This window comes from Hyposmocoma kahamanoa, unplaced genomic scaffold (genome assembly GCF_003589595.1).
Source record: "Hyposmocoma kahamanoa isolate Upper Pololo Valley unplaced genomic scaffold, ASM358959v1 87, whole genome shotgun sequence".
NCBI classification, from domain to species: domain Eukaryota; kingdom Metazoa; phylum Arthropoda; class Insecta; order Lepidoptera; family Cosmopterigidae; genus Hyposmocoma; species Hyposmocoma kahamanoa.
The window spans coordinates 22202494-22229669 of record NW_020654422.1 but is presented as its reverse complement, the minus strand read 5'-3'; the positions used below and the strand labels follow the sequence as shown (position 1 = coordinate 22229669).

The following is a 27176-nucleotide window of genomic DNA, read 5'->3' as shown; positions in this document are numbered from 1 at the left end:
ATTTAAGAAAGTGTAGTTATCGATCACGTGAATAATTATTCAAGTTTCCAATACAATATTTTTTTTAAGTTGAATTATAGAATTTTTCGATTTTATTCAGTTGCATTTGGAAGTAATGTCGAGATGTTCCCCAAAAGTATCATTGTACCTTGTTTTATTTGTACTACTTTGGGGGCTTTACTATATTACATTAAGGGTGATTTGCTCCATGGTTTCTACATAATTATTAACAATCGGTCACGGGCCGTTGTCATGAATAACTAACTCTACATGCGTAACTGTTCCTAGCGGCGTCTCTCACGGTTAATTAATGGGACAGCTTCTGTAGTTAAGAAAATAATTTATAGAATAAAAACATTGTTCAGTTAGGAAATATGTAATTTCACTATGAAAGTTTTAGGAAATGAAACTGATTTTTTCGGATCTAAATCGCGTATGTTTGCTTTTTTAAACAAACTGACATTTCCGTCCCTTCACAGGTCTTATGGTCACGGCTGACTGAGAAGTCATCTACCAGTTATAACCTTTACTAACCTACTAACCTAACCTAACCACTTTATTTTCACAATTTTTACAAAAGTTATTAATTAAAAACCTTATTTTTCAAAGAAACGTTCCTATTTACGCTACGTGTGTTTTACGTTTTTTATAAAATTATTTTATTATATATTAATATTGTTTTTTATTAAATTTAATTTTATTAGTAGGCAACAATGGTCATTAGAATAAATTAAACATTATTAATTATGACTACAGTCTTATGTCTGCTTGGGATTTTTGAACAGATTCCTCTAATGAAAAAATTCCAAGTATTTCCATACTGGATCCCAAACTGTGGCACGAAGAAACCATCTTCCCTGTTGAAATTAGGTAATAGCCCTAATTTAGCAAAAATATTTACGTTATTGCTATATTTTGTTTATATTTCAGAGATAGTATTTTTTTTTTGTAGCGAGTGCGATAAAGACGCATGAACTCCGGTCGCAGATTGTAAGTGCAGGTCCTAAAATTGTAGGCAGACTGATTGTATTGTAGTTGGGAAATTTATATAAACAGATTTGTTACGTACGTGCTTGTTTCATATTCATATTCATTTATTTGTATTTCACATGGATGATAAACTTACACATGTAAGGGTGTAGCAAAGTCACAATGGAATTTAAATACATTGCAAGCTTGAACGTAGTTAGTTAATTAGTTTAGATAATTAATTATATTATAGATTCTATAATTATTTGTATCTTAAAATTAATTACATTATTATTTTTATAATTATTAAACATTTTTATTGCTATTACATTTAATTTAATTTCATTTATTGCAATTCACATTTTAATAAAGTTAGATACATACATCTGATACCCTGTTAGGGCGTAGCACAATTTAAACTTAAACCTAATGATACAATGTACACTTGTTGCTAATAATAAGTTTTACCGAATTGTATTTTCAATTATTACCTAAATTTCATATAGACATGAAATACTTTTGTCACCAAAAAATTCAGACATATTATAATAGGTTTTTTTGTTTAGAAATTCTTTTAAACGTTTTTCAAAGACCGTGTCTTTATCCAAATTTTTGATATTATTTGGGATGTGGTTATATACTTTTATTAACATCGGGTGTGGTGCACAAGAAAATAAGTTTAGGCTAGAGTATACATATATGTTAACATGATATTTTTTAAAGTATTCTTTACTATAGTGTTTGTTAAGAAGTTAACATTAAAGTCACCACCTATTAAAATGGTTTTTGTAGTATCCTTTAACGATAATAATTTCGAAAGATTTTCTAAACAATCACAAAATTTGTCTTTGTTAATGTTGCTATTTGGCCAGTATAAGTTAATTATAATTGAGTTCTGTCTAGGTAATTCCACCGCACAGATTTCGAAAGTATTTTCTACGGATAATTGTACTATATCATTTCTGGTTTTTATCTCTTGACTTTCTCTGATCAGTATGCGTACTTCTCCTCCTACAGCCTCCCTTTTAGATTTACGACAGAAGCTAGATCCTATTTGGTAACCAGGTAAGTTAAATAACTTAAGTTTTTCTTCATTTAACCATGTTTCTATCAGGCAAATGGCATGCATGTTTTGGTTTGCTTCGATAAAATCTTCTAGCAGGTGTATCTTATTATTAACACTTTGCATGTTTTGATACATAACGTATAAGTAATCATGGAAAGGTTTGTTTTATAATGTGGTTGTTTTGTTTCATCATTCATTCATGTTTATGCTAACTTACATTAAACAACAATGTCTTGCATAATCTAAAAAAATCATATTTTGTAAATATATTTACAAATTTGTATGTCAGAAACATCAACTAAACTCTTATATTGCATACAAGTTACGGGACGAACAAGTCGTTGCAGATGAACATACTTTGTGTGGAGTTCACGTGGTTTTTATTGAAATTAATTTGTGAAATCTCCTTTTCTGGAACGTAAATAAAGAGTTTATGCACGCGACGCATTTCACAATGTTTCCCCATTTTCTTGCAATCTAACCTGAAATATTTATATCAACATTATTTTCTGATATGCCTCTGATTTGCCTGTTTACACGTACATTATTTGTAGGTAGATTTAAAAGTTTAGAAAAGAGGACAGTAATGGATTTTCATGCTTACTTTATAGGCCCTAACTAGGTCCATAAATTATAAACTTTCCCTATTCGTTTTTTGAAAGTAATGAAAACATTTCCAAGCATATTTGAGAAAAACATCTTTTCAATTTAGGTATCACAGACAGTCCTGTATGCAGAACGTGCGTGCATGTAGAAGAAGGAAGCTGCTGCGCATATCCTATTACATTACAGCCAATTGCCAATATCATGCGCTGAAGCTGGTCCCCCAAGGAACGACCACATTTTTTTCAACAGAGGCATAACAATTTTGCATTTCAATAAAACACAGAAAAATAGAATAATTCTGATATCGCGGTGAAATTTATTCCAGGTGTTACATTTAAGAATGGAATTCAAAGGAAAGAGTAGTGGAAAATTGGCTTAAAAAATTGAACGCTGCAATAGTGCTCACGGTGGTCATATGAACGAGATCGAATTCCATTTTTAAATGCAACATGTGTACAGCAACTAGAATAAATTTCAGGGCGACATCAGAATTATTCTATTCTGTTTATTGAAATACAAAAGCGATATGTCCTTAATGCGTATCGAAAACTAAGCCGTTATTAAGCCGTCATTATTATTGTCAACCCATTATACGACTGCAGAGCTTTCTAAGGAAAAACTTGGACCATAGTCCGCTTTTTTATTTATTTGCTTCTTCTTGATTTTAGATGATGGCTTTAGATTAGAAAGCCAAGCAGAATTGTGAGCAGTATTACGTTCCATTTTGGAAGGGTAAGGGTGCTGGTGCAATTACAGGCACGTGGGACCTGTCAACCCCTCAGATCTTTGGGATTTAAAGGTCTGCGTAGCACTGCAACTATTATGGCCAGGCGTGTCGCTTCAACTCAGGCGTACGACTTGCTCGTCCCGTCACTTGGTATAATACAAAAAAATCGACTCGCACTCGCCAGACGATCCTTTGCTACCGTTTATAAAGTATATTTGAGTTTTATACCGTTAGGTACTGAAAACATCGTCGATAGGAAATAACTTTTTCTGATGTTAAGCAACGATGTAGCCGACTATAGCGTAGCCTTGAATAGCTTTAAATTGCAACTTCCGGAGAACAACAGAATAAAAACAAAGAATATGGCGAAATAAAATAAATAAATAAAAGAAATCTTGAACGTCTTCAAACGTTATACCTAATTATAAGTTTGAATAAAATAAATTCATTCGACTTTTTAACCGACTTCAAAAAAAGGAGGAGGTTCTCAATTCTGCTGTATGTTTTTTTTGTATGTATGTTACGCGATAACACACAGCATTTGTGAACCGATTTTCATGGTTTCTTTGTTGGAAAGAGGGTACCTCTGTAATGGTCTTATTTCAATTTGAAGAAAATATTCCACTTCTAAGGGTGGCAAACTATGGGATGAATACGGTTTCGTGCACTTTCCAGAACCGATTTCAATAAAACTTGGAAAATAAACTTAATTGCACGAACTTTTGAGGTCGGTTTTTTAGTACTTTGTAGTGAAATGATTATCATTTGATAATACCGCCTGTTTCGCAGAACAACGTGTTGTTTATATTTGTCAATGCATTAGAGATAACACTGTATATGATTTGATAAACAGAGTATATTTATACTAAAGGCTCGTCTTAGTCTGGAAATAAAATTACACCTATTTAAATGAAACTCAAATGACTATTTAGCTTAGAGAATGGAAAAAAGCTAATCAGTATGTAACTATCTACAACTGTCAGTTTCTTTGATTTTTAAAGCTGAGTGACATCTAACTGCCGAAAAGAGATTCTCAATACTAACGTATAGATTTTGGTCCACATTAAATTAGTTTACGTAGTATCGAATGTACAGATTCAGAAAGTAGAATATCGTAGAATAGCAACCCCGAAACCAAAAAGTGCGTGTGTGCGTGCTTGCGTGCGTTCGTGCGTGCGTGCGTGCGTGCGTGTCTGAGATGAATGATGATGAGTATGAAAAACGAAGTAAATATTTACTTGTTTCTTACACATATATAAACTATTACAAAAGATTGACGCTAGTGTTGAAAATAGTGATCATTTTAGTCGAGGCATGACATCGTAAACGTAAACATCGTTAAATATTAACGTGTACTCCAAAACGTAGCGATTAATAATAGTTTTGTTTAAAAAGCGCTTTTGTGTAGCGTTCAATATGAGACGTTAACGAGTTTTTATACAATGTGTTACAAGGTAGAACTTTATAGGATTTCTTTTGTAAATATTATACATAGTAAAGATATAATTATTATGATTTATCATTATCGTAATGTATGCGTAATGATAAATAATAGAAGTAGGTACGCGTCACTTACTTTACTGTAAATTTATCCAAATTAGGTAAGTATCACTAATGAAAATGTTCAGAATACAAATATAGTTACACAGAGTTGTGAACTTATTTAAAAAAAATAATTAATAATGTGGTTATATTTTTGGAGTAATCAAGTAAGCAATACGTTGAATAAGTGCTATTTGAATTTTAAACAAAGCAGACAAGTCAGGTACAACTGAAACCCACTTAAGATGCCAACCTTTTGGAAGCCGTTGGTCCCACTTGTTCAATATAGACAGAGACGTTAGCCCCTTTTTCAAATGAAAGTCATAGGAGTATCAAATAGTGGATAAAATTGAGCAAAAATGCCTAGGGGTGGGCATTATTAATTTAATCGTACCTAAGGAGGAGGTTTTCAATTCGAATGCATGTTTTTTTTTTGAATGTATGTTACGCGATAACTCCGGTATTTGTGAACCGATTTTCATGATTCTTTTTTGTTGGAAAGAGGACACCTGCCTCCACCTCCACCTCTAAGGGTAGCTGTTCTTGCACGAAGATTCGTTTTTATAAATAGCGCCTAAATTTTATTATATCGAGCAATTATTTTAATGGTTGTTTTGCTATTCCATGTTTTGCTATTAATATACTTCGAGTAGTGAGAACCGATTTTTATTATCTCCTGTGTCAAGTCCCGTAAAGTGGCGAACTAGGAGATGTATCCGGGTTTGCGCACTTTCCGGTAACCGGTTTCAATAAAACTTGGTAATTATATGTAATTCCACGTACTTTTGAGGTCGGTTTTTTAGTACTCTGTACTAAAATTATGACAATACGCAATAATGTTACGTAATCGAGTAGTACCTGAATATAACAATGACAATACAAGTTTTTACGACTGGGTAAAAACGGGATTTGGTCCAAAAACGGAGTAACGAGGTTTGAACTTTAGCCGACGAAATATAATAAAGTTAAATTTCAACAATTAATTTTTTATTAGGTCCCATATCAGTGGTTGTACAGAATGTTGACATGGAATTGACGCAACTGCTTCTATTGTACTTAGTTGTTGTAGTAAACAAATCAACGGACAACCCAGTAGTGTTTGAATTATTGATATCATAACGCGAGTCGACGTGTTCCATAACTTACGAAGGCGGGGTAAGTTTCAACCGCCACATCGACTTGACACGGCTGACTGAGATGGTAAAATCATCAACCAGTTATATCTAATATTAATTTTGAAGACTACCATCTCAGTCAGCCGTGACCATGTGACTTGTAAAGGTCCCGAAACGTTTTTTTTAAACAACAAATATATGCGATTTTTATCCGAAAAAAATGTTTTATTCACTGTTGTCGCAGCGACACACTAAACGACTCCTACCGTGAGTCCTCTCGCCAACAACGCCAACTCACGCGCGCTCTCCTACTGCACCCAACGGACATAAAAGATGCGCGCGCAACTAGTGGAAAAACATTCCCAGTTAGTTTCCACGGCTCTCCAATCTGCCACACATGCCTCGGCGAGTGATTTTGCAGATGAAGTATCGAAGTAAATCCCGATAAAGCGCGGCGGTATTCTTCACGCGAAGTAACCTGTTCAGTCGTAGGGTACAAAACCTCACCCCGATTTCGCTGTTTGGCCGCCCAATACCTTGGGAGAACACGGTCAAATACGTAGGATTTACGCTCGATAGGAAGCTGTCATTCAAAGCACATGTGAACACCGTTTGCGGTCGCACGAATAAATTGTACACGACCTGCATCTGCCCAATTAAGACGTACGCCAGGGTCGCATTCGCCCAGGCGAATCCCGCCCTCATCAACCGCCTGCACGCTCTCCAAAATATATTCATGCGCAACGCGACGGGTGCCCCGTGGTACCTGCGCAACGCTAACCTCCACATAGATATGGCTCCTCACAATAGCCCAATTCATGACACAGGCATCGAGGAAGTACTTCGACTCAGCTCCTCACCGTCCCAATCCCTCCGTGGTGGCTGCGTCCAATTATGACCCCCTCAGGGAACACCGACCCTATCACTCACGCCACTGGCGTTCAAGCCAACCAGATCGCTAATCAGACCATCTACACGCGCTTGGTGCGCCGCCGGCGAGGTCGTGTAACCCCTCATTTCAGCACGTACACTAGTAGATTCTCTCTTATAGCACGCCCTTCTGGCGGAAGGCCCCATTAGCGTTCCGAGCTGAGGTCCGTGCCCAATTGGGCGCCCTCAGCCACGCTACTTAGTTTTAGTTTATTTTTCGGGTTATGAGCCTTCAGCTCGCCCATTCATCCGGTGGCGCAGTCAAGGCCGTCAAGGTCACTAGTCATAGCTATACATTTCTTTTTTACTATTTGTGATTAAAAAGGTTAAGTTCCTATTTTGCTGTAAACAAATGATTAAGTAGTTAAAAGTACAAATATTGAATACTCTAAAGTTTTTTTACCATTGACTATCGATAACAGTTCTGTATACATCATAATTCATGTGTGTAATTTATATTTTTATGTGTAACAATCGTGAAAACATGACTCCATTTTTTATATAGACTTTTGTATCTATGTCTAATGTTTGGCCGGACAAAGTGAAATTAGTGAAATTATTATTGTCATTATCGATATTGACAATAATAATAATACTTCCTAAAAAAGGAAATGTTTTCCGCAATCATCATGATTACTATCAGGCGATCGTGGTGTATTTGCAATTATCTAGTAAGCCTTTATTACACGTTATTACAATGTAGGCTAATGTATGTACATACAGCATTTTTAATGCTATTGTTGAAACACGTTCCTCAGAAAATTACTTGGTAAATTAATAAGTTTTTATCGTAAATTTATTGTCATAAACAATATCGTTTCCATTATTTTTTATATATAAATTGATAACCAGAAATCCAATATTCGTAAGGTTTGTAAATAATTAAAACAAAATAGTCAATAAGTGGAACTATGTTTTTGATTTTTTGTTAGGTGGCCAAATTCTCAAACTAAGAATTTATTTTAATATAATCTCAGTACAGAATACTAAAAAAACCTACCTCAAAAGTACGTAGAATTACGTCTATTTGCTAAGTTTTATTGAAATATCCCCTAGTTCGACACTATACAGGACTTGACACTAGAGATAATAAAAATAGGTTCTCACTACGACACTACTCAAAGTATATTGAGAGAAAAACGCCTTGAATTGGAGAAATAGCAAAATCAACTATTAAACTAATTGCTCCTAAATTACAGTTAGGCGCTATTTATAAAAATGAATCTTCATGCGTGAACAGCCACCCTTCGAGGTGGATAATTTTCTTCAAAATGAAATGGGACCACTATGGAAGTACCCCCTTTCCAACAAAAAAACAATTGAGAACCTCCTCCTTTTATGAAGTCGGTTAAAAATATAAGTGCGTATTTGATAGACATCTGACAGATAGTGACGAAAGTGAGATGAGAGAGATGAGATGAGAAGAAGAGAAAGTCTGCGGGCAGGGAATTCTACCCAATAGCCATATAAATGTGGAAGCGTAACGCTTCGTGCGAATCTTTGGAATATCCACAACATAAAGGTGGAACCCAAGCCTGCGCCTAGTCCCCCGGTTATGGAAAGGGGAAGACGGAATTAAATCGTGTAATTCCATCGCACACTCTCCGTGACATATCCTGTAAAATACCGATAAGCAGGCAACTATACGGCGGTGTTCAAGGCTCTGCAGCTACAGCTTCGCCTCCACTAATTCCGGGTCACCTATAAGCCTCTTGAGACGGTTGTCAATTGAATCCAAAGTGGCCAGTTGGTATGTAACAGAGCCATCCCAAAGATGGCAGCTGTACTCCTTCCACGACGGGACTTGTGCTTGGTACAGTTAAAGCAACTGTCCCGGTGTGAAGTAACGCCTCACCCTGGAAAGGAAACCAAGCTTGCTGCATTTGGCCACGGATTCAATGTATCTGCCGAAGTTAAAATTGGACAACAGGTCCATTCTAAGTAGCTGGAACTAATTTATTTCTGGACAAGCGCCATTAAAGGCATTCTATAACTCGCGTGACACACACGCATAGTCTTGTTGAATAATTATTACATTTCAAAATTTAGTTTTTATACATATGATAAAAATAAAGATATAAATAAATTCCGTGTCACCGCAGCCAAGATTTTCTATTTTCTTTTTTGTTATGTCACTGGACAACCCGGTTACTATAGGCAAGGTAACCTTTACACTAGGTTAGGTTAAGCTAGATTAGAACAGCGATTACAACGCAATCGAACTGTTAGTATGTACCATGTATGTACCTCAATCAATATATTTTATGTCAGTTCTATATAGAAAGCTGTCCCTGTACATAAATATTATTGTAACGTAATCATGTTCTCTGCATGGACATTATGACTAACCGACATAGGAGCTAAAGTGGTAGGGATAAATTATTATCATTTTGTAATATTATATATATTATATTACATAATAACTGCCTCTGTGGCCGAACGGCTACCATGTATGTCTGCCACGCTGAGGTCCCGGTTGGATTCCCGGCCGCGGCCGGGAGATGTATTGATATGGCCTACATTTGTTTCTCTCATGAGCTTGGGTGTAATTTGTGGTTGTCTATGTGGTTCGTGGCACTCGCGATACAAGGTTTCCCTAGTGCGGGGCTCTGAGTGTGTGCGCGTTGTAAGTGTACTAAAGCTAAAATGGGGCTGTACCTGGTGGCCATTGGTCAGTTTGCTTAAAAGGAGACTCCAGCCATATAGTTTAGGAGACCATGTTTTTAAGGAAGTAAAGTTTATTATTATAATAAAACTTTTAGCACATCCACTCGCGTGTTGTAAATATTTGTGAAATATTTGCTGCTGAAAAATGACGTGATATCCAGCAGGTAAATGGGAACTATTAAGTCACGAGTTTTAAAAATATGAACAAAATATGAGGTTACAAAAATAGGCTATGTATTTTTCACCTCACTAGCTCCGAAAGGCTTTCTTTCTCGTTAGAAATCTGCGCGCAAAAGCGTTATTTGCACGCTGGCGTGGAAAAGGTTTTTGAAATTCGAACTTGACGATGGATTGTGATGCACCTAACTTTTTCTTTCGATGAAAAAAAAGATAATGGCACGTTCAATTAAGCGATTTGTCGTACCTACTTATTTATGTAACATAAATTCGTTGGTTTATTTGATTCTTAATAATGACACGAAGAACTAAAATAATTTCAATAATCACTTAATCACAAAATGAAAGTACAAGCATCCGAAGACAAACTTTTTCTTTTCCTTAAAAAGGTTTTATTTTTACAGTTGTGTGTTTCGCTCGGTAGCAAAGTTGTTTTGCGTCTCGTGTCTTTAAACCCTCGCTACGTTCAGGAATATATGTTGTGTGTGTGTATGTGGTTTGAAGGATGACGAAGTAACAAATAGAGTATGTCAAGGTTGTTTGGGCACATGGAGGAGATGGATAGAGTGGATCAGAGTGGTGAACGAGATATATAGAAATAGAGCCAAAACGTGGAAAAGGACATTGGAGGAGGACGGCCACGAAGGATGATCTCAGAACAAAATTGAGAATGTTAAATTTTAGCAGCAGTAGAACCCGTTGTGAGAGGGTTCGGAGACGTTCAGGGAAGTACTATCGCCATCCCTACTTCTACCGCCAAGTTACTACGTCCCGACTTTGAAGACTACTTAAGGGTGCTGTGAAATTACATACACTTAGGACTTGTCAAGTGTCTTCAGATCTTTGCAGTTTAAAGCTCTGAGTGGCAATGCTATGGGTAGGCGTGTCGCTTACCACCAGGTGCACGACTTGTTAGTCCCATCACTTGACGTCATAAAAAATGTTCTTAAAAAGGTTGGAGTGTGTTGTAAGAAAATAATGATGAATAGGGGCAAGCAAGAGGGCTCCCATATTGATCCAAAGGGTTGAGTTGTATGTATATGTCTACAAAATTGCGTTAATGTAACGAGACGGTAGGATCAATTTTCTCTACAATTTTTTTAAAATGTGCTATAGACACACACAAAGACAACCACAAATTACACTCAAACTCACGTGAGAAATCAATGTAATATTTCTCCCGCCACGGGAATCCAACCCGGGAACTCTGCGTGGCAGTCCGCAACCGTGGCAACCGTTCGGCCATGGAGGCAGTTTTAAGTAAGTTCCATTTTATATGTATATATATATATATATATATATATATATATGCAAATGTTATACATATGTATAACATATGCATATACGTATATAGAATGTATCTCCACAAATACAATTTTTGTTTTACGTAAATTGACTTAATAGCAAATATATACATAAGTAGGTGAAATATTGGATATCTCACTTCCTTTTGCATATAGGCAGGTAACTAGGTAACATTATAATATGATATGTTCGGTGCAAGCGGCGGAAGTGGGCGCGGCGCGGCAGTTGCGCCTTCCGTTCCAGCGCCCGCGCCCCAATTATGGGCTAATGCAGTCGTTGGAATGGCCCATATTCAGTTGCGTGTTCAGGGGGGTTTTCTGTTAGGGGTAAATTCTTATTAAAAATTGATTTCCGGGGTTCGTTTCAGCTGTGTAACTGATTAAAGTGAGTTTGCTGTTTGGCTCTACATTGTATATTTAATGTTTGCCACTATTAGGTATGTTTATATTTTTGCAATATTCATGTACGATTTCAATCTATATATCATATCCATATCGGCTTAGGGCTTATTTAAAACCAGCGTCACAGCCTAATCATAGCTGTATGACGTCCTTTTACAAATTTCTGTCGTTATATTTTGTTTTTAGTTTTTCTTTGCATTCTTCCTATTTCTATTCTATTCCTATTTTGTTTTGTTTTCTAATATCTTTTTTGTGTCTATGTGTTGTGGCGTTGCAATAAATGTTTTTCTATTTCTAAAGTGGTGGTAGTTGGCTCAGTTGGAGAATAGTTGTTTCTCAATCGAGTTATCGAGGGTTCGTATCCTTATGGTGATATGTATCAATGACTTTGATTTTTAAGTTACGCACATTTGTGAATATTTATAAGTAACAAGTCTCGCTGACTGTGAAGGAAAATAATGATAAAACCTGCATGTCGAAGAAGGTTCACAACCCTTGGGAAACGTGTGAAGTCCCTAAACTGTCTTCTTAAAGAAGATTCGGAGCAGGCAGTGTAAAGGGTTGATCAGTGGCGTAGCGCCAATTTCGCCACCCGGGGCCAACCTTAAATTTGTAGCCCCTTTATTTTCACGATTACGAAAGTACATAGTTCGTTCGGGTAGGCTTGGCTCGATTGTGATTTTATGTTCGCCTGCCGTCGCCACCTTTGTGTTGTTCAGGATGTCGTTTAAGTTAGGTACTTTTTAAGTTTTTTAATTTGAAATAAAAAAAAATGGTGGTGGTGAGGGCTCGGCCGCCGCCCCCATTGCAGTGCCGCCTAGAGTTGTAGCCCCATCTGCACCCCACACGCTACGCCACTGGGGTTGATAACAATAAAGAACTAATGCTTAATTTGACGTATAGTCTTAACGGTCTAGTTAGATTCTACGAATATCACTCTAATAGCTGACTTGAGGTTTTCAAGACGAACCTACAACACGAAATATAGAAACAGTTGCTTTGATCCGTAAAAATTGGGTTATTGCAACATTTAAGAAGACAATAACAACGTCTATCGTCCAACTTTAGACGGGCGCTCGACACCGGAACCTTTTAGCGGCGTATTACTCGGCTCACACGCAACCACGCCGTCCGCCGCCGTCCGCCGCCGTCCGCCGCCGCCCGCCGCCGCCCGCCGCCGCCGCCAGCTGCCATCGCCACTGTCCGTCGAACGATTAGTTCGGCTTCGATCAAGGCCAGGAAATATCTTTATATTAATTTCCTTTTTACTATCAATATTTGTGAGAGTTTATATAATAGAAAAAGATCGAGATGACATCTGCAAGTCGAAGAAGGTTCATTATAGGTGTGAAGCCCCCAACGCGCGTTAAGCTAGCGCAGTGGAATCTGTCCCAAACCCTCCATTTTAGAGGAGACTTATGCCCAGCAGTGTGTCCTAAGTCCAGTTGATCATGATCATGATGACGGTGTATACAAGATCCGTCTGTCCATAAATATCATCAAGGTAATTACGAATAGGCGGAGCTTACTATCGACTGAACTGAATTAGAACAACACATTATCAAGTGTATTTTCGAAAAACTGGATTCCCTTTTAAGGAAGTAACGTACACACTTCGTTTGTTTGCAGTTTTGGCAAAAGCAAATTTTTGTTATGTTTCGATACGTGGTGACGTTAGTTAAATTCCGTTTCCGGTTTGGTTAAATTTGACTAAGCTTTATTCCACAGGTACTTACATTCATACACAATTATTATTTATACAAAAACCAACAATTTCAGTCTCTTTCACGGTTTTTGGTGCCACATAAAGAAACGTTTCTTGTTTAATAATGATTATGTACCTATATATATATATATATGCTTAGGATTTATTTGCACTTGACAACCTCGGCTGCCTGCGCTGAACAAGAATGTCATAAAACTAACGCAGCAAATATCAAAGGGACGTAAAAACAATTTCGCGCTTGGCCTTTACTTAAGCGCGGTAAAAATGTCGGCCCCGCGTTGGGCGCCAACGCCGCCCTTGATATTCAGTGGCATTTCACAAAAATACGAACCACTGACTTACCGAGCTACATGCATAAGTTACGGTGACTGTGGCGTAGTGTCAGGATAGGTTTATTTGTGTGTAGGCTTCGGCGCATTATGTATAATTGACAGAAAAGGTTTATCCATATCTAAAAGGTAACGGGAATATGAACTGTTACTAATAATGTGTTATCTCATCAACACCATCAATCCATTTTACATCTACCGTTGGGCATAGAATTAATGTGAATAAGGGTTTCACACGTTTTCTAAGGGTTGTGAACCTTTTCCACATTTTTTCTAGTATAGCTAATATTAATTTACAAATGTACGAACCACATAAAAAGAGTATTTTTTTTAAAACACATAAGGAAGATAAACCAGATTTTTTCATTACCTAGAAACACGTCACATTACGTACAACCTTTAAAGCTGACACTAATCACCACTTTTGGCCAGTGCCACACCTGTCCCTGCTGGAAACCCATTAAAATACCACATTAGCTTACTTTCAAAGTCACTTTCCTTCACAGTACAAATGTTTGACACGCAAATGGATGTCAGGTAAATAACACGAAAATAGTGAGTGAAGTCAGCTTTTCAATGTTATTTTACTTAATTATATTATATATATGTCAGTGAATTCAATAATTCAGTTGAATACAATGAATTTTGTGCCGCACAAACATAACAAAATGACAACTTTTCAGGACTTCTACGCACCTATTATTACTTAAGGTAATGCTATCTTTTTTTTATTGTACTAAGTGACGGGACGAACAAGCTGTGCACCTGGTGGTAAGCGACACACTTGTCCGTAATAGTTACAGTGCCACTCAGAGTTTTAAATTGCAAACATTTAGAGAAAATGCCACTGCGCCCGTCACCTTGAGACAAGTTTTTATTTTCACTATTTAATTTACTTGCTTTACTTGCTATTTACGCCCTTCTGCTTAACCTATTTAAAATTTCAAAAAGAAGATGCAGCAAGCAAGATCCGGAGGCATTTCTATTGTCCTTACGTTACAGAAGATGTTTTTTATATCATCAAGTGTCGAGACGAACACGTTGTACACCTGATGGTAAGCGACACGCTTGTCCATGAAACTTGCAATGCCACTCAGATTGCGCCTGTCACCCTGAGACATAAGTAATAATTGCCAAGTCCCATATGCCTGTAATTTTACTAGCACCCTCACCATTCAAAACCGGAACTCAGTAAAGCTGAGATTACTGCTTGGCGGCAGATATAGGTAGTGTGGCAGTGCTACCCTGGATGAACTCCTTCATAAGGAGCGCTCCTGCTAATGCATTTAATTGTTCCGCGTAAGTCGCGCTACTCGCGCTGCACGTTTGTGAGGAATTACCATAGTTGTCTTATTATACTATGAACGTACAGTCAAAAGCTTATCAAGCTTGACACTTTTGGTCGTTGAATATGAAACTGAGTCATGACCATGGGACCTGTAAATCGTTGGTTTGTTTAAAAAACAAATCGACACAGGAAAAGTATAATAAAACATCTAACGTCCATTTGGAAAATATTACAGAGATTTAAAGTGTTTTTTTTTTGTAAAAAATAACGTAACCCTAATTTTAAAACTGACCTGAAGCTGAAACTTTTTGGAAAACCAGAAAGTCTCAGCTTTTCCATATAATAGAGTTATGATTACTTTTTCTTAAAAAAAATTACTTTAAATCACTCTCTTGGAATATTTTCCAAAATGCACGTTGGACTTATGCAGCGTCGAAATATGCGCGAGTTAGATCCGCAAAAATTTTCTTTTTTCGTTTCTTCCGATGTATAATAATTGCCTAAGAACTTTAGATCGTTCTTGTCGTAAGAGGTAGGTACAATAAATATTATTCGTAAACGCGTGCAGTACGTAGGTAGTTTGTAGATGTAGTATGAGCTTTCGAATTTGGTACGAATGATTTCATACAGAGCCATAATCCAGTTTGAATCAACAATGTGCGACAAATGAAAAGCGATGTCAAACAAGTTGGTAGCAAATAGATAGACAGATAATATGTGGGTGGATAGGACATTATAACAGCGACAAATCTGTATGAAAGCCTCGCCCTGGAACACGCAACTATTTAGGTAATTGAAATGATATTATGTGAGTGGCTAATGGCATTATTCTCATTTTATTCACAGGGCACAGTCACGTGAATCATCAACACATTATGCGTGATACTGCTAGACTTGGGTCTCTTTCTCTGCTCCGTAATGAGGGTCGTGGTTAAACAAAACAAACAACAAAATTCCTAAGGATATTTCATCACAGATCACATACTTATAATTTATTCATCAAACTAAATGCTTATTTGAAAAAAAATGTTACCATAGCCCGAAGCAGTATTTTGAAGATTGACTATTGCAATTTATTTCCTTTCGTATCTACTGCAGCATAAACCATTATATTATGTCATGTTATTTTGTTTTGCTATTATTATTTTTAATCGACGTTTAAAAAAGGAGGAAGTTCTCAACACGTCTGTGAACCGATTTTGATGATTATTTTTTATTGGAAAGAGGGTACATCAGTATTGGTCCCATTTAAATTTGAAGAAAATATTCCACCTCCAAGGCCAGGGTGCCAAACTAGGGGATGAATCCGGTTTCACGCACTATCCGGTAACCGATTCCAATAAAACTTGACAAGATGTAATTCCACGAAGTTTTGAGATCGGTACAAAAACCGCCCAAATTGGGGATCCTAACGCGCCCTAACCTTTATTACACCTCCCTAAGTTACATATAGGGTCCCTTGAAATGGGATAGTGTAATAAGTGTAATGTCAAGAAGACACAGTGTATTTATTAAATTTGCATTACCTAACGTAAAATCGACTAATCCAAGCATAGAAATAATCGGAGAAAAGTTAGACCTTCTTAATAATCAGTCTTCTTGGGACTGACCTTAGCTAGTAAACTTTAATGGTTCCCACATATATCTTTCCTGGCCAGCAGATTAAGCTGCGCTACATATGCAGTCCGCAGAATACGTGAGCTTACCGATGTTAGTACTGCTAGACTTGTTTACTTTAGTTACTTCCATAGTATAATGTCCTACAGGATTCTCATGTGGGGTAAAGCGGTGTGGGGTATTGTAAAAACGAGTGATTCGTTCCGTGTACCGTTTAGGTTCTCGGGTTTTTGGTGTCATGACTGTGGCATCACAGTACATTTACTCAAATATGTCCATAATGTTAACCCTTAGAGCTAAGTCCAAACTCATGGTATCATGATTTCGTTTAACCAAGGTAAACGACTCTTTTATGGGGAACTGGTTACGTTTTTACAAGATTCCTGAGCATATATTAAGTTTATCATTTCCTAAGTTTAAAAGTCATATTACAAAATTTAAGACTACGTGTTAGATAAAGATGTGTAGGCAGACGACACGGCTCTAGTTTCCACACAAATGTGATTCAAAGTGATTCCATAGCACTGCCATCCACTATACACCACAATATCCGTTTTAAATAGTAGAGCATATTTATAAATATTCAAAATTAGTTAACGTGTTCAACTTATCGGAAGTTACCCTAACGATGCATAGCTGAAATATCAATTAACAATTTCAATATTCTGAAACTGGGTTATGGTTTTTTATGATATCTCAACAAAATATTTTGTGACTTAACCGAGTTTTAGTTAGCAGACGGCATTGCATTAAATGTTTATTTGAAAAGAGCAATGCCTATAGTGTCTTCTCAAGGAAATTAGCACAGTGAACGAGCGACATAAAGCGCGAGATACTGCTATTCTCGCATAGAAAATAGCAATATGTCGCGCTTCTACGTCGCTCTCGCGCAAGGCGCGCACTGTCGTGCTAACTCTACTGGTAGCTATGTAGCGTGGCAGTGATTAATGAATATTGCAGTGTATCTATACTCGTAAAGTATGTACTATTATACAAACCTGTGTTGAGCAGTTTATTGCTGCCTTTTGTTGTTTCGAGTTGAATAGTCGTCGTTCCCGAAAACAATGGACGAATGTCCGTCAAATTTATTTCATTATTGAATGTTGGTGGGAAATTAAATACGTCCAGAAAATTTTGTACAATAGGAAAACGACTGTCTCTTAATTGAAGGTTCAACGTTTCGAATCCCTGCAGTGGTATGTACCTATGATTTTATTATCTAAGTTATATTTGTTAATGGCCATTAACAATATTTCTCGCTTATGGTGAAAGAAAACATTCTGATGTCCAGTAGTGGGACATATAACACCCTAACGACGGACACCAAAGCCGTCGAAACTAGCTGCTTTTAAAGAAATAAGCTAACAATAATAAATAAAAATCATATATTTAAAACCCAGCTCTTCCGTTTTTGTATAATAAATAAATAAATTAAATAATAAGTTAAAATGTGCAATGCAAATTAAAACTAAAATTCATGTACGTACATAGACTGGTGTGGTACATAATTATAATACATTGTAATTGAAATATTTTTTTAGTACTAACTACTCACCTGGTAATCGATACTGCCGTATGTAATCCGTAATGTATCGTGGGAGTCGATGCGAGCAGCGGAGTAGAGGGCGGAATCTCTGATACCATGGGAGCTGGGGTTTTAAAATTCTTGAGGGCGGAGACTCGTCTGAAAGAATTTGATACTTTTAAAACGTACGTACTATGGTAATTAGTAATATATAAACATCTTTTAATAATTTGGTTAATAATTTGAGTTGGAAAAAGTGGCACCTCAGTATCCCATTATAGGTCCCATTTAAATTTGAAGAAAATATTCCACCTCTAAGGGTAGCAAACAAGGGGATGAATCCGGTTTCACGCACTTGCCGGTAACCGATTTCAATAGAACTTGGCAAATAGATCCACGAAATTTTGAGGTCGCTTTTTTAGTACTCTGTACCATCTCTGTCTGATCGTTATTTGTTTTATTAGAGCACCGTGTATCAGGAATTTTTATTTTTATTTAATTAGTTATTTCTTAAATAAACATTATAATATATCATAAATATTTAAAAACACAATTTTGTGGTTTTATTAAATTAATAAAAACGTTGTAATTTTAGATCTGTATTTGATAGTAAGGTAGTACGTTCAGTCGTCCGTGCAATCGTCCTCCCTGACGACCCCCACACCCGGTTCTGCATGTTACATCGGAATGGTATTTACGTCAGCGCTTTATTTTGTTTTTAAGGGATAATCATGTACCTTCTCCTTTTATGAAGTCGGTTAAAAAGTGTCAAACGAATACTTTAAAGTTGTATTTTTGGTAAATCTGTTGTGTCAAAATCATGGAACAAAAGCTGTTGTTTATGATGATAGTAATATAGCCCTGAGAGGTTGTTAGTGTTTTACAAATAATGTTGTATAACTAGGAAGAAAGGTGTAAAATCTTGAAAAACGGCTAAATATTTACATGCAAGAGTACATCAACCGTGACACTTTGACCGTACTTGTTGTGAGCAGTATAGAGTTGAATTCAAATCTTAAATCGAAGAACAATGAAGGCTTTTAAGCATGTGTGGTCCCTTGATCTATTACGGAAACACGGGGGAAAAAACTTCATTAAATTATCTCTCTATAAAGACAATCGAATGAAACTGATTTTACCGTACATAAGCGAAGTTTAGTCAATCGTGTTTCGGGCCCCACAGTTCACTACCGTCATCTTCTGTTTCGATTATCAATTAAAAGAATAAGTTGAATTCGTATTTTTTAATGTCGAAAACATAAATAGTAAAATAGCCGTGATAGTCCAAGGGTTGATCTACCGCCTCTCAAGCACACGGTCGTGGGTAACGAATTCGGGTTTGCACCTCTGAGTTTGCTAAAATAATTCTAAAAAAAAAGCTAAATGTAATTCGACATTTACCATGAGCTCTTGAGTAAACCTGCACACATTTACAAAGCAATTTAATTTTTAATGACGCGTGTGAAGTTCTTAATCCGCATTTGACCCGCGTAGGAACTACGGCTCATGTTGAAAAACCGAAAAACTTGTGTGTGCCACCGTGTGGTCGAAATACGTCAAAACGTCTATTTTGGGTCATTCTTCACCTTAAGTGTCAATCAGGTCTCTCATATTGCAACTATTTAGGTGTTTTGTTTACCTTTCAATGGCCAACTTTATGGTTGGATATCGTCATTGTGCGACGCTGCATATCGTTAAGGGATTCACCACATTTATTTACGCAGAGCCGTCTTCAGCTAGTCACAAAAAGCTTTATGTCCATACAACAAGAGTGAAAAAAATAATCAAAAAGTCAAAAGGTTATACTTAAAGTTTCTTATACAGCTTCTGTGTCTACGTGGATAATACACTGATCCTCTTTCAGATTGTTTCTATATCTACGATATTTGAAATAATATTATAAATGATAATTGTGAACAAATTTCTATTTACAGATAGCATTACCTAAAGATTTTTACTCATTCCCCACAGAAGAATCGTCATTACGAATAAGAAGTGCCTAGTTTTTAAACAATTTGACGATTAACTACGAAATAAAAATATTTTTGAAGTTTTTATTTTGTAAACTATGGCATTAGTAAATAGCAATTTTGAACTGTATGTAAATGCAATAAAGTATAATTCTTTATAAAGAATTTTGGCACTTCGTGTAGTGGTTTACCACGTATGTAGGTGCCTATTTCAGTCGACAAAAAGAGTTGTTGATTGACGTAGCGACGACCAACGCGACGTGTTGTCGCACGTTCAATGACTCGTCAAAAAGACTAGTTAAAGATCTTGCTAATGTCATTGTTTGGTTATCACGCCAAAGGGGACCCATTATCGTGTCATTCGACGTTTTCTCAATTTGATATTTAATTAAAATCTCTATTAAGTATTAAATACATTCTTATTCTCGGTATCAACAAAGATGCGCGGTCGAAAAATTTTGCAATTTCTATCAGGTTAGAGTTGTCCTTAAAAAGGATAGGTGAAAAGATAAAAGACGAAGTATACGGAGGAATTGATCTTAGTGATAGTGATAGTTTTTGATTCAAAGCGGAATCGAACCGATCGGGTAGTCTCGAAATCAGATGGGTTTCCGAGCGAGAAGATGAACCTGATTCCTACTATATCTTTCTAACTTGTGGTTTCCGATTGTCCAGCTGTGAATCGCAATTATGCGCCCCGACTCGGAAAAGACGCAGTTTCCGATCGGGAGAGGCGATCAAAATCAAGCTGCACGAGCGCATCGAGGTGAGATTTTTTTATGATACCAAGTGACGACGGGACGAAGAAGTCGTGCGCCTGGTGGTAAGCGACACGCCTGTCCATAGCAGTTGGAGTGGCACTTAGAGCCTTTCGCAAAGATCTGAGGGCGCGGTGCCCGTCACCCCGAGACATAAGTTGACAAGTCCGATGTGCTTGTAATTTCACCAGTACCCTTACCCTTTAAAACCGGAGCACAGTAAAGCTCACATTACTGCTTGGCGGCATAAAAAATACTGCTACTAAAATACTCTTTGTCTACTCCGGAGGCAGATAAGAAAGATGGTATGTACAAACATATGTTTCAACATAGAATTTTTTACACGAAATCAAGAGCTATTAAGGTTGTTTTTATTGAAATAACTGAAGGCATCGCTTATCCATTTCCTTGTCAAAATACATATGCCAACATTTTACCGAGTATGCAACCACGAGGTTGTCATGTCAGAGGGTCTGTCCTAAATAATTACTATCAAATAAGTAACACGCGACCAAAAAAAAGACAATAACAATAGTATGAAGCTTTTATTTTGGTCGAGTATTACCTACTTATTACGGAAATTGGGAATAGACCCCCCGTTTCGTTTCCGTACAACTGCGCGTGCGATACTTCGCTTCGCTCTCTACTGAATAAGTAAAATGTTGAGCGCTGAGGGTCGATTGTATATTAAAAATTCTTTTCAATTTTTATTTCAAAATGTCGAATTTTCTTTATCTCCTGAGAATCAAAACCCAGGGGGCCTGAGATTAGATTCAGTTTTAAAGAAGTTTATTATGAAACTCAAGGTGATAACTTGAGCATCACCTGGGAACATCCAAACCAGAACCAGCACCGGCGCACACAATGCAAACCGTTGGGCTACTGGGGTCGTCAATTAATGTAATGTAGGTTTATTACGTTTTCGAACAGGAAGGAAATAACTAGAAACAATTTCGTATAATTGGTAGTATGTACATAACGTAGTAGATACCTACTACAAACTACTTAATATTTATTCAACATGATGTTGTCGATTAGAAGGTAAATACAGATATCGGCGCAATGCCACTGCCCAAGCAAGAGACAAGATAACTCTTATCTACGCGCGATTAACAACGAACTTCCAATAACAAGTATTTCAACGATTTTCTGGAATTTATTTTCATTAAATTTTACGTAATACTGAATACTAAAACTGTATACAAGTTTAACACTTTGCACACCATGTCTTACCATCTCACAGTGCCTAGTTTTCATTTCTTAATCTACCTTTATTTACAAACAAACCTGGCCCTGATCCATAATTATACATTAATGTATTATTTAGTAGGTATATGAATATTTGCTTAGTATTTACCACTTTGCGGAAGTCGCTCATATTTAATTTTGTGGTCCCGTGAAATTGCACAGGACGGCATCATATTATCCCGTTTTATTTAATTTTCGAAGCACTCATATACATTACACTAGTGCTTGACATTTCGCGGCACCGACATGCCCGCGTGTCGTGACGTCGAACCTTGTTGGTGCGTTCATAAAATTATTAAGAGTCTATGCACACGGCATATTTTACACACGCCGACGGCGACCGCGACGGTTCAAACGCGATGCAGTCGCAGCGAGTAAACCTTTGCACTCGTTCACACATTCAGTGGCGCGAAAAATATATAAGCAATCACACAGCGTCTTATTAATTTTATCCTAAAATAGATTTATGAGAAATCACTCAGTAACTTGTACTGAGTGATCTCTTTCTTTTATCACTTTCCGTTTTTGGGTGTTTATTTTGCATGCACTGCACTAGACACGAAGTATGAAAAGCATAAAAAACCGCAGCAAAAGTTGTTTTCAACATGAAATTCTGAGTGTAAACTTAGGTGGAGTATATAATAAGTAGTATTGCCAGACTTTTGCGAAGTTAATTCGCCAATATATGTGTGTTAAGTAGCCGATATTCGCCCAAGCCAGAAAATCCCAAAAAAGCAAGGAAAACAATTCTACAATTCTGCTTGCTGCCGGAAATTGGGGAATATGAACTCTCTTAATTCCCCACACGTAGAAATACTCAAACCCCCAAATGAGTTGTTTTACAACTCCATTCCCCACAAAATCCCCAATTAAGTTTGTAATTCCCCAGACATTTTATTAAGTAGCCTAAAATCGCCTTTTCCCACATAGCCCAATATCGCCGAGTCGCCGATCACTTTTTTAGTCGCAGTACGACCCCTCGAAGTAGCCTAAATGGCGTAAAATCGCCTAATCTGGCACCACTGATAATAAGCTTCTTGATTGCAACGGATGTTTGCGAGCGTTTGAATCGATTCAAACGAGCTTCTTGCGCGCTTTTATTTATTTATTTAAAAAAATCACTTAAACTGTCATGACAGGTGTAACCTAATGCGATGGTTAAGCAACAAATCATGATTACTAAACTCTTACAGCTACCATTACCGATTAATATATATAACGCACACACAGGGAAACCCTGTGTCGCGGGTGCCATGGACACACACATAAAGTTATAAAAAGCGCAAAAAACAAAGCAAAAACCTCCTGGAAAATCGTGAAAGCAGAACTAAGTAATCTTAATAGTGACCAATTTATAAAAGAAATCGTGATAAATAATAATATTATAACTGATCCAAACTCTATTGCCAATGAATTTAGTAATTATTTAATTGACTTAACAAATTCAAACAATGAAGGCCTGATCAACACAAACAAAACTCTTTTGACAAATAGTATTTATTTACAACCTGTGCACCCAAAATAAATACATATTATAGTAAAATCATTAAGAAATACAAATTCGACAGGATACGATGATACTAAAGTAATCGAATATTGTACTGATGAGCTAAATGAGCCGCTCACTTATCTAGTAAATCTTTCATTTGAAAATGGCACTTTTCCTGAAATGCTTAAAATATCTATTGTCAAGCCTCTACACAAAAAGGTACGAAAACAGATATGGCCAATTACTGTCCTATTACGTTAATTCCGGTGCTTTCTAAAATTTTCGAAAAAGCTATGACAACAAGACTGCTCAATTTTGCTACCAAATATAACATAATAAGGCCAGAATAATGTATATTCCAACAAAATAAATCCCCTTCATTGGCAGTTTTCTATTTGGCGCAAGAAATAGTGGAAAATGTAAATAAATATCTAGTATATTTTTTGATATGAGTCGCGCTTATGATTTCGTATCTGATGACTTGCTTCTGCAAAAGTTAGAAAATCATGGAATTAGAGGATTAGCACTTGACTGGTTAGCTTCTTATCTATCTAATAGGAGTCAAGCGGTAGAAATTAAAAGTCTAGATAGTAAATTTCACGTGGTTTCGAATAAATCACTTTATCGTATAAATGCATGCGGCGTGCCTCAAGGTAGCACACTTGGACCAGTATTATTTCTACTATATATCAATGACTTGCCTGCTGGGTTACAGCACAAATGCGTATTATTTGCAGATATATCTATAACGATACCATGTAAAAACAATATAGTAAATTACGAATCTGATATAAATAACACAATTGCATTAGTGGTTAATTGGCTCAACAGCAATATTTTGACACTCAACTTTAATAAAACGAATTTCATTCAGTTCGGAACTGTCAGACAATAAATTACAATTGAATATTAATTACAATGGACATATTCTACAAGAAGTACAACAAACATAATGTTTAGGTATAATTATTGGCGATAAGTTCGAGTGGAAACTTCATATTCAAACAGTACTGAATAATCTACATCGTTATGTTTTGAGAAGGTTGCGAGACACATCCTCTATGTCTACGACTCTAGAGGCCTTTCATGGCTACGTTGCATCCTTACTTCGATACGGACCTGTGATTTGGGGAAATTCAACAGAAGTAAGTAAATTATTTACAGCACAAAAAAATGCGTACGGGCAATGTGTGGTTTTCTTCTTCTTGAGGTGCCTCTTCAATCCTGAAGGTTGGCCGTTAGCTTCTTGTATTCGTCTCGGTTAGCAGCCAACCGGAACAGCTGTTCGACCGAGGTAATGCCGGTCCACTCCCGTGTGTGGTTTAGGACCCCGAAAATTTTGTAGACCGTTATTTAAGTATCTTAACACCTTACCGCTGCCTTGCAATTTGAGTAAGTGGCGAGAGCTACTTCTCTTCTTACTTCCAGTTTATAATAGCCTATCATGCCCAGTATAAAATAAAGTAGGATATAATAATGGATAATCTGGGTACACACCATACTGTTTTGAATATAGGAATCTAACAAACTTGTTCTGAATACGGTCTATCATTAATTTATATTTGGCTTCATGTGGCGACCAAATAACAGCGTTGCATTCGAGATGACTTTTTAGGGCCTCAAATAATGCTTTCAAAGCTGTTATATTCGTGAAGTTATTTGACAAACGTAACACCAATACCAGATTGCGGTAGGCTTTTTTACATACATCAATGTTAGGACTCCGAAAATTATTGTCGTTTGTGAAACTCACAGTCCTTAACCTTAAATACACGCTGCATCGGCGTTCTGTCTATGTAGTATTGGTAGTGACTTGGGCTGCGCGCACGGCTGAATGATAACACAGATAAATTATATATTTATTAAAATATAATTTATTTTCAAGACCCCACTCTACGATCCTATCAATGTCCTGCTGCAGTACGTCATGATCTGCCCTCTGAGTTATTTTTAGAATTAATTTCAAGTCATCAGCCAATAGTAACGGTGTAGCGTTGTTGACTACTTTCGGCAAGTCATTGATCATTAAAATGAAGAGAGGCCCTAAATTACTGCCTTAATTGACACCTGAAGTAGTAATGTAAAGCTGTCCGCCACAGTCAACGTACTGAAATCGATTTCGTAGGTAGCTGACGAAAAAGGACAGGGTGTGCGGTGTGCAACCTACACATGCCAATTCAGTTAGAAGGACATCATTATTTACTACCATCAAAAGCATTCCTATAGTCGAAGTTGTTGTTGACCTAACTACTTGTTGACTGCACTGTCGGTACTATGTGTGTCATGAGATCCAACAAGTTCCCCACTGTCCCACGCCCAGGACGGAAGACGTGTTGCGCGTCAGACAGCAGAGCGCTTATTTGTGGATACAGATGACTGTGAACTGTCTACTGAAAAGACTTCGGCTGGCGTGCACAAAATTGTTACGGGTCTATAATCACTAGTTGTTGAACCTCCACTACTAAGGTTGTAACCTTAGTGAGTTTCCAGCTATCAGGAAACTTTGCAGCCGTAATACAGACGTTGAACAAGTGTAGTAGCGGCCCTACTAAAATCGCACGACAGTCCCTAAGAATAAACGCGCCAGAGCGCACGCAACACGTCGGCGGGCCGCACGCACGCTAGGTGCGCCCAGGCCCGCGCCGCCGCGCTCAGAACAGGAGGTTCTGGGCTGTATATTTTAACTGCCTCCGTGGCCGAACGGTTACCATGCCGGACTGCCACGCAGAGGTCCCAGGTTCGATTCCCGGCCGGGAGAAATATTTGTATGGCCTACAATTATTTCTCTCGTGAGTTTGGGTGTAATTTGTGGTTGTCTATATGTGTGTCCATGGCACCCGCGACACAGGGTTTCCCTAGTGCGGGGCTATGTTGAGTGTGTGCGTTATTTATTTATTATTGTATATAGACTGGAAAACCCGAGCGAACTCATTGGCGCATTCGTATTCTGATAACCGCTATCGATACGAACAATCTGCTTTTTGAGCCTTTACGGCGCGTGAATCGCGCGTCGTAGGCGCGTATAAAATACGCCGTGTGCATGGGCTCTAATTTTCTTGTGTTCTTCGTTAGATGAACAACATGAAACGCAGACCTAAGGTTCTTTTTTATTAAACCTATGTGTTTTAAATGTGTCCTTCCTATTAATTATAGCTGTAATCATTATTAATACGAAGACCGACAAAAAGATGAAAAATTGCTTCGTTCCAACTGGTCCAGTGACTTGCCAAACCGGAGCTACGGGGTTACAGACCGACATGATAATGCGTGTACATCGTGTATATAACCAGAAATAGAGACGAAATAAGGGTTATATATTCCTGGTAATACATTAGCGATACAGCTCTTATAAATATCAACTCTCGCTTGCACTGAAATATAGACAGGCCAACGCCTGATCTGTGTGTACGTCTCCGTATATTCCAAAAAATATTCTGTATTTGTTGTAACAAAGATAATATCTCTATATCTCTAACAATGCCGTGCTGTTATAATAGGGGTTAAAGTATGAAATTGCCGATTTGTACTGAAAATCTAAATTGTTTATTTTTTAAATTTTTAACAAATTTATTTAATCAAAATAGTTGCCATTATTATCTATATATTGCTGCCATCTAATGGGAAGGTTATTAATGTCTTTGCGATAGAACTCCGACGATCTAGACTGCACAAATTGTGTGAAAGCATTTTGTACTGCCTCCTGGGAAGAAAACTTCTTGTC

The 27176-nt window shown here is 37.1% G+C and overlaps 1 protein-coding gene across 1 annotated transcript in view; it reads right to left on the bottom strand.

Annotated features, from left to right (window-relative positions):
• LOC113235042 (phospholipid-transporting ATPase IA) overlaps positions 1-22209 on the bottom strand; it is a 135734-nt gene extending 113525 nt beyond the window's left edge. Inside the window, exons 1-2 of the mRNA XM_026470575.1 lie at positions 22076-22209; positions 18021-18149 (exon numbers count right to left, since the gene is read on the bottom strand). Coding sequence (XP_026326360.1) covers positions 18021-18149; positions 22076-22139 — 193 coding nt within the window. The 5' untranslated portion in view covers positions 22140-22209. The remainder of the gene's footprint in view (positions 1-18020; positions 18150-22075) is intronic.
• Between the last annotated feature and the right edge of the window lie 4967 nt (positions 22210-27176).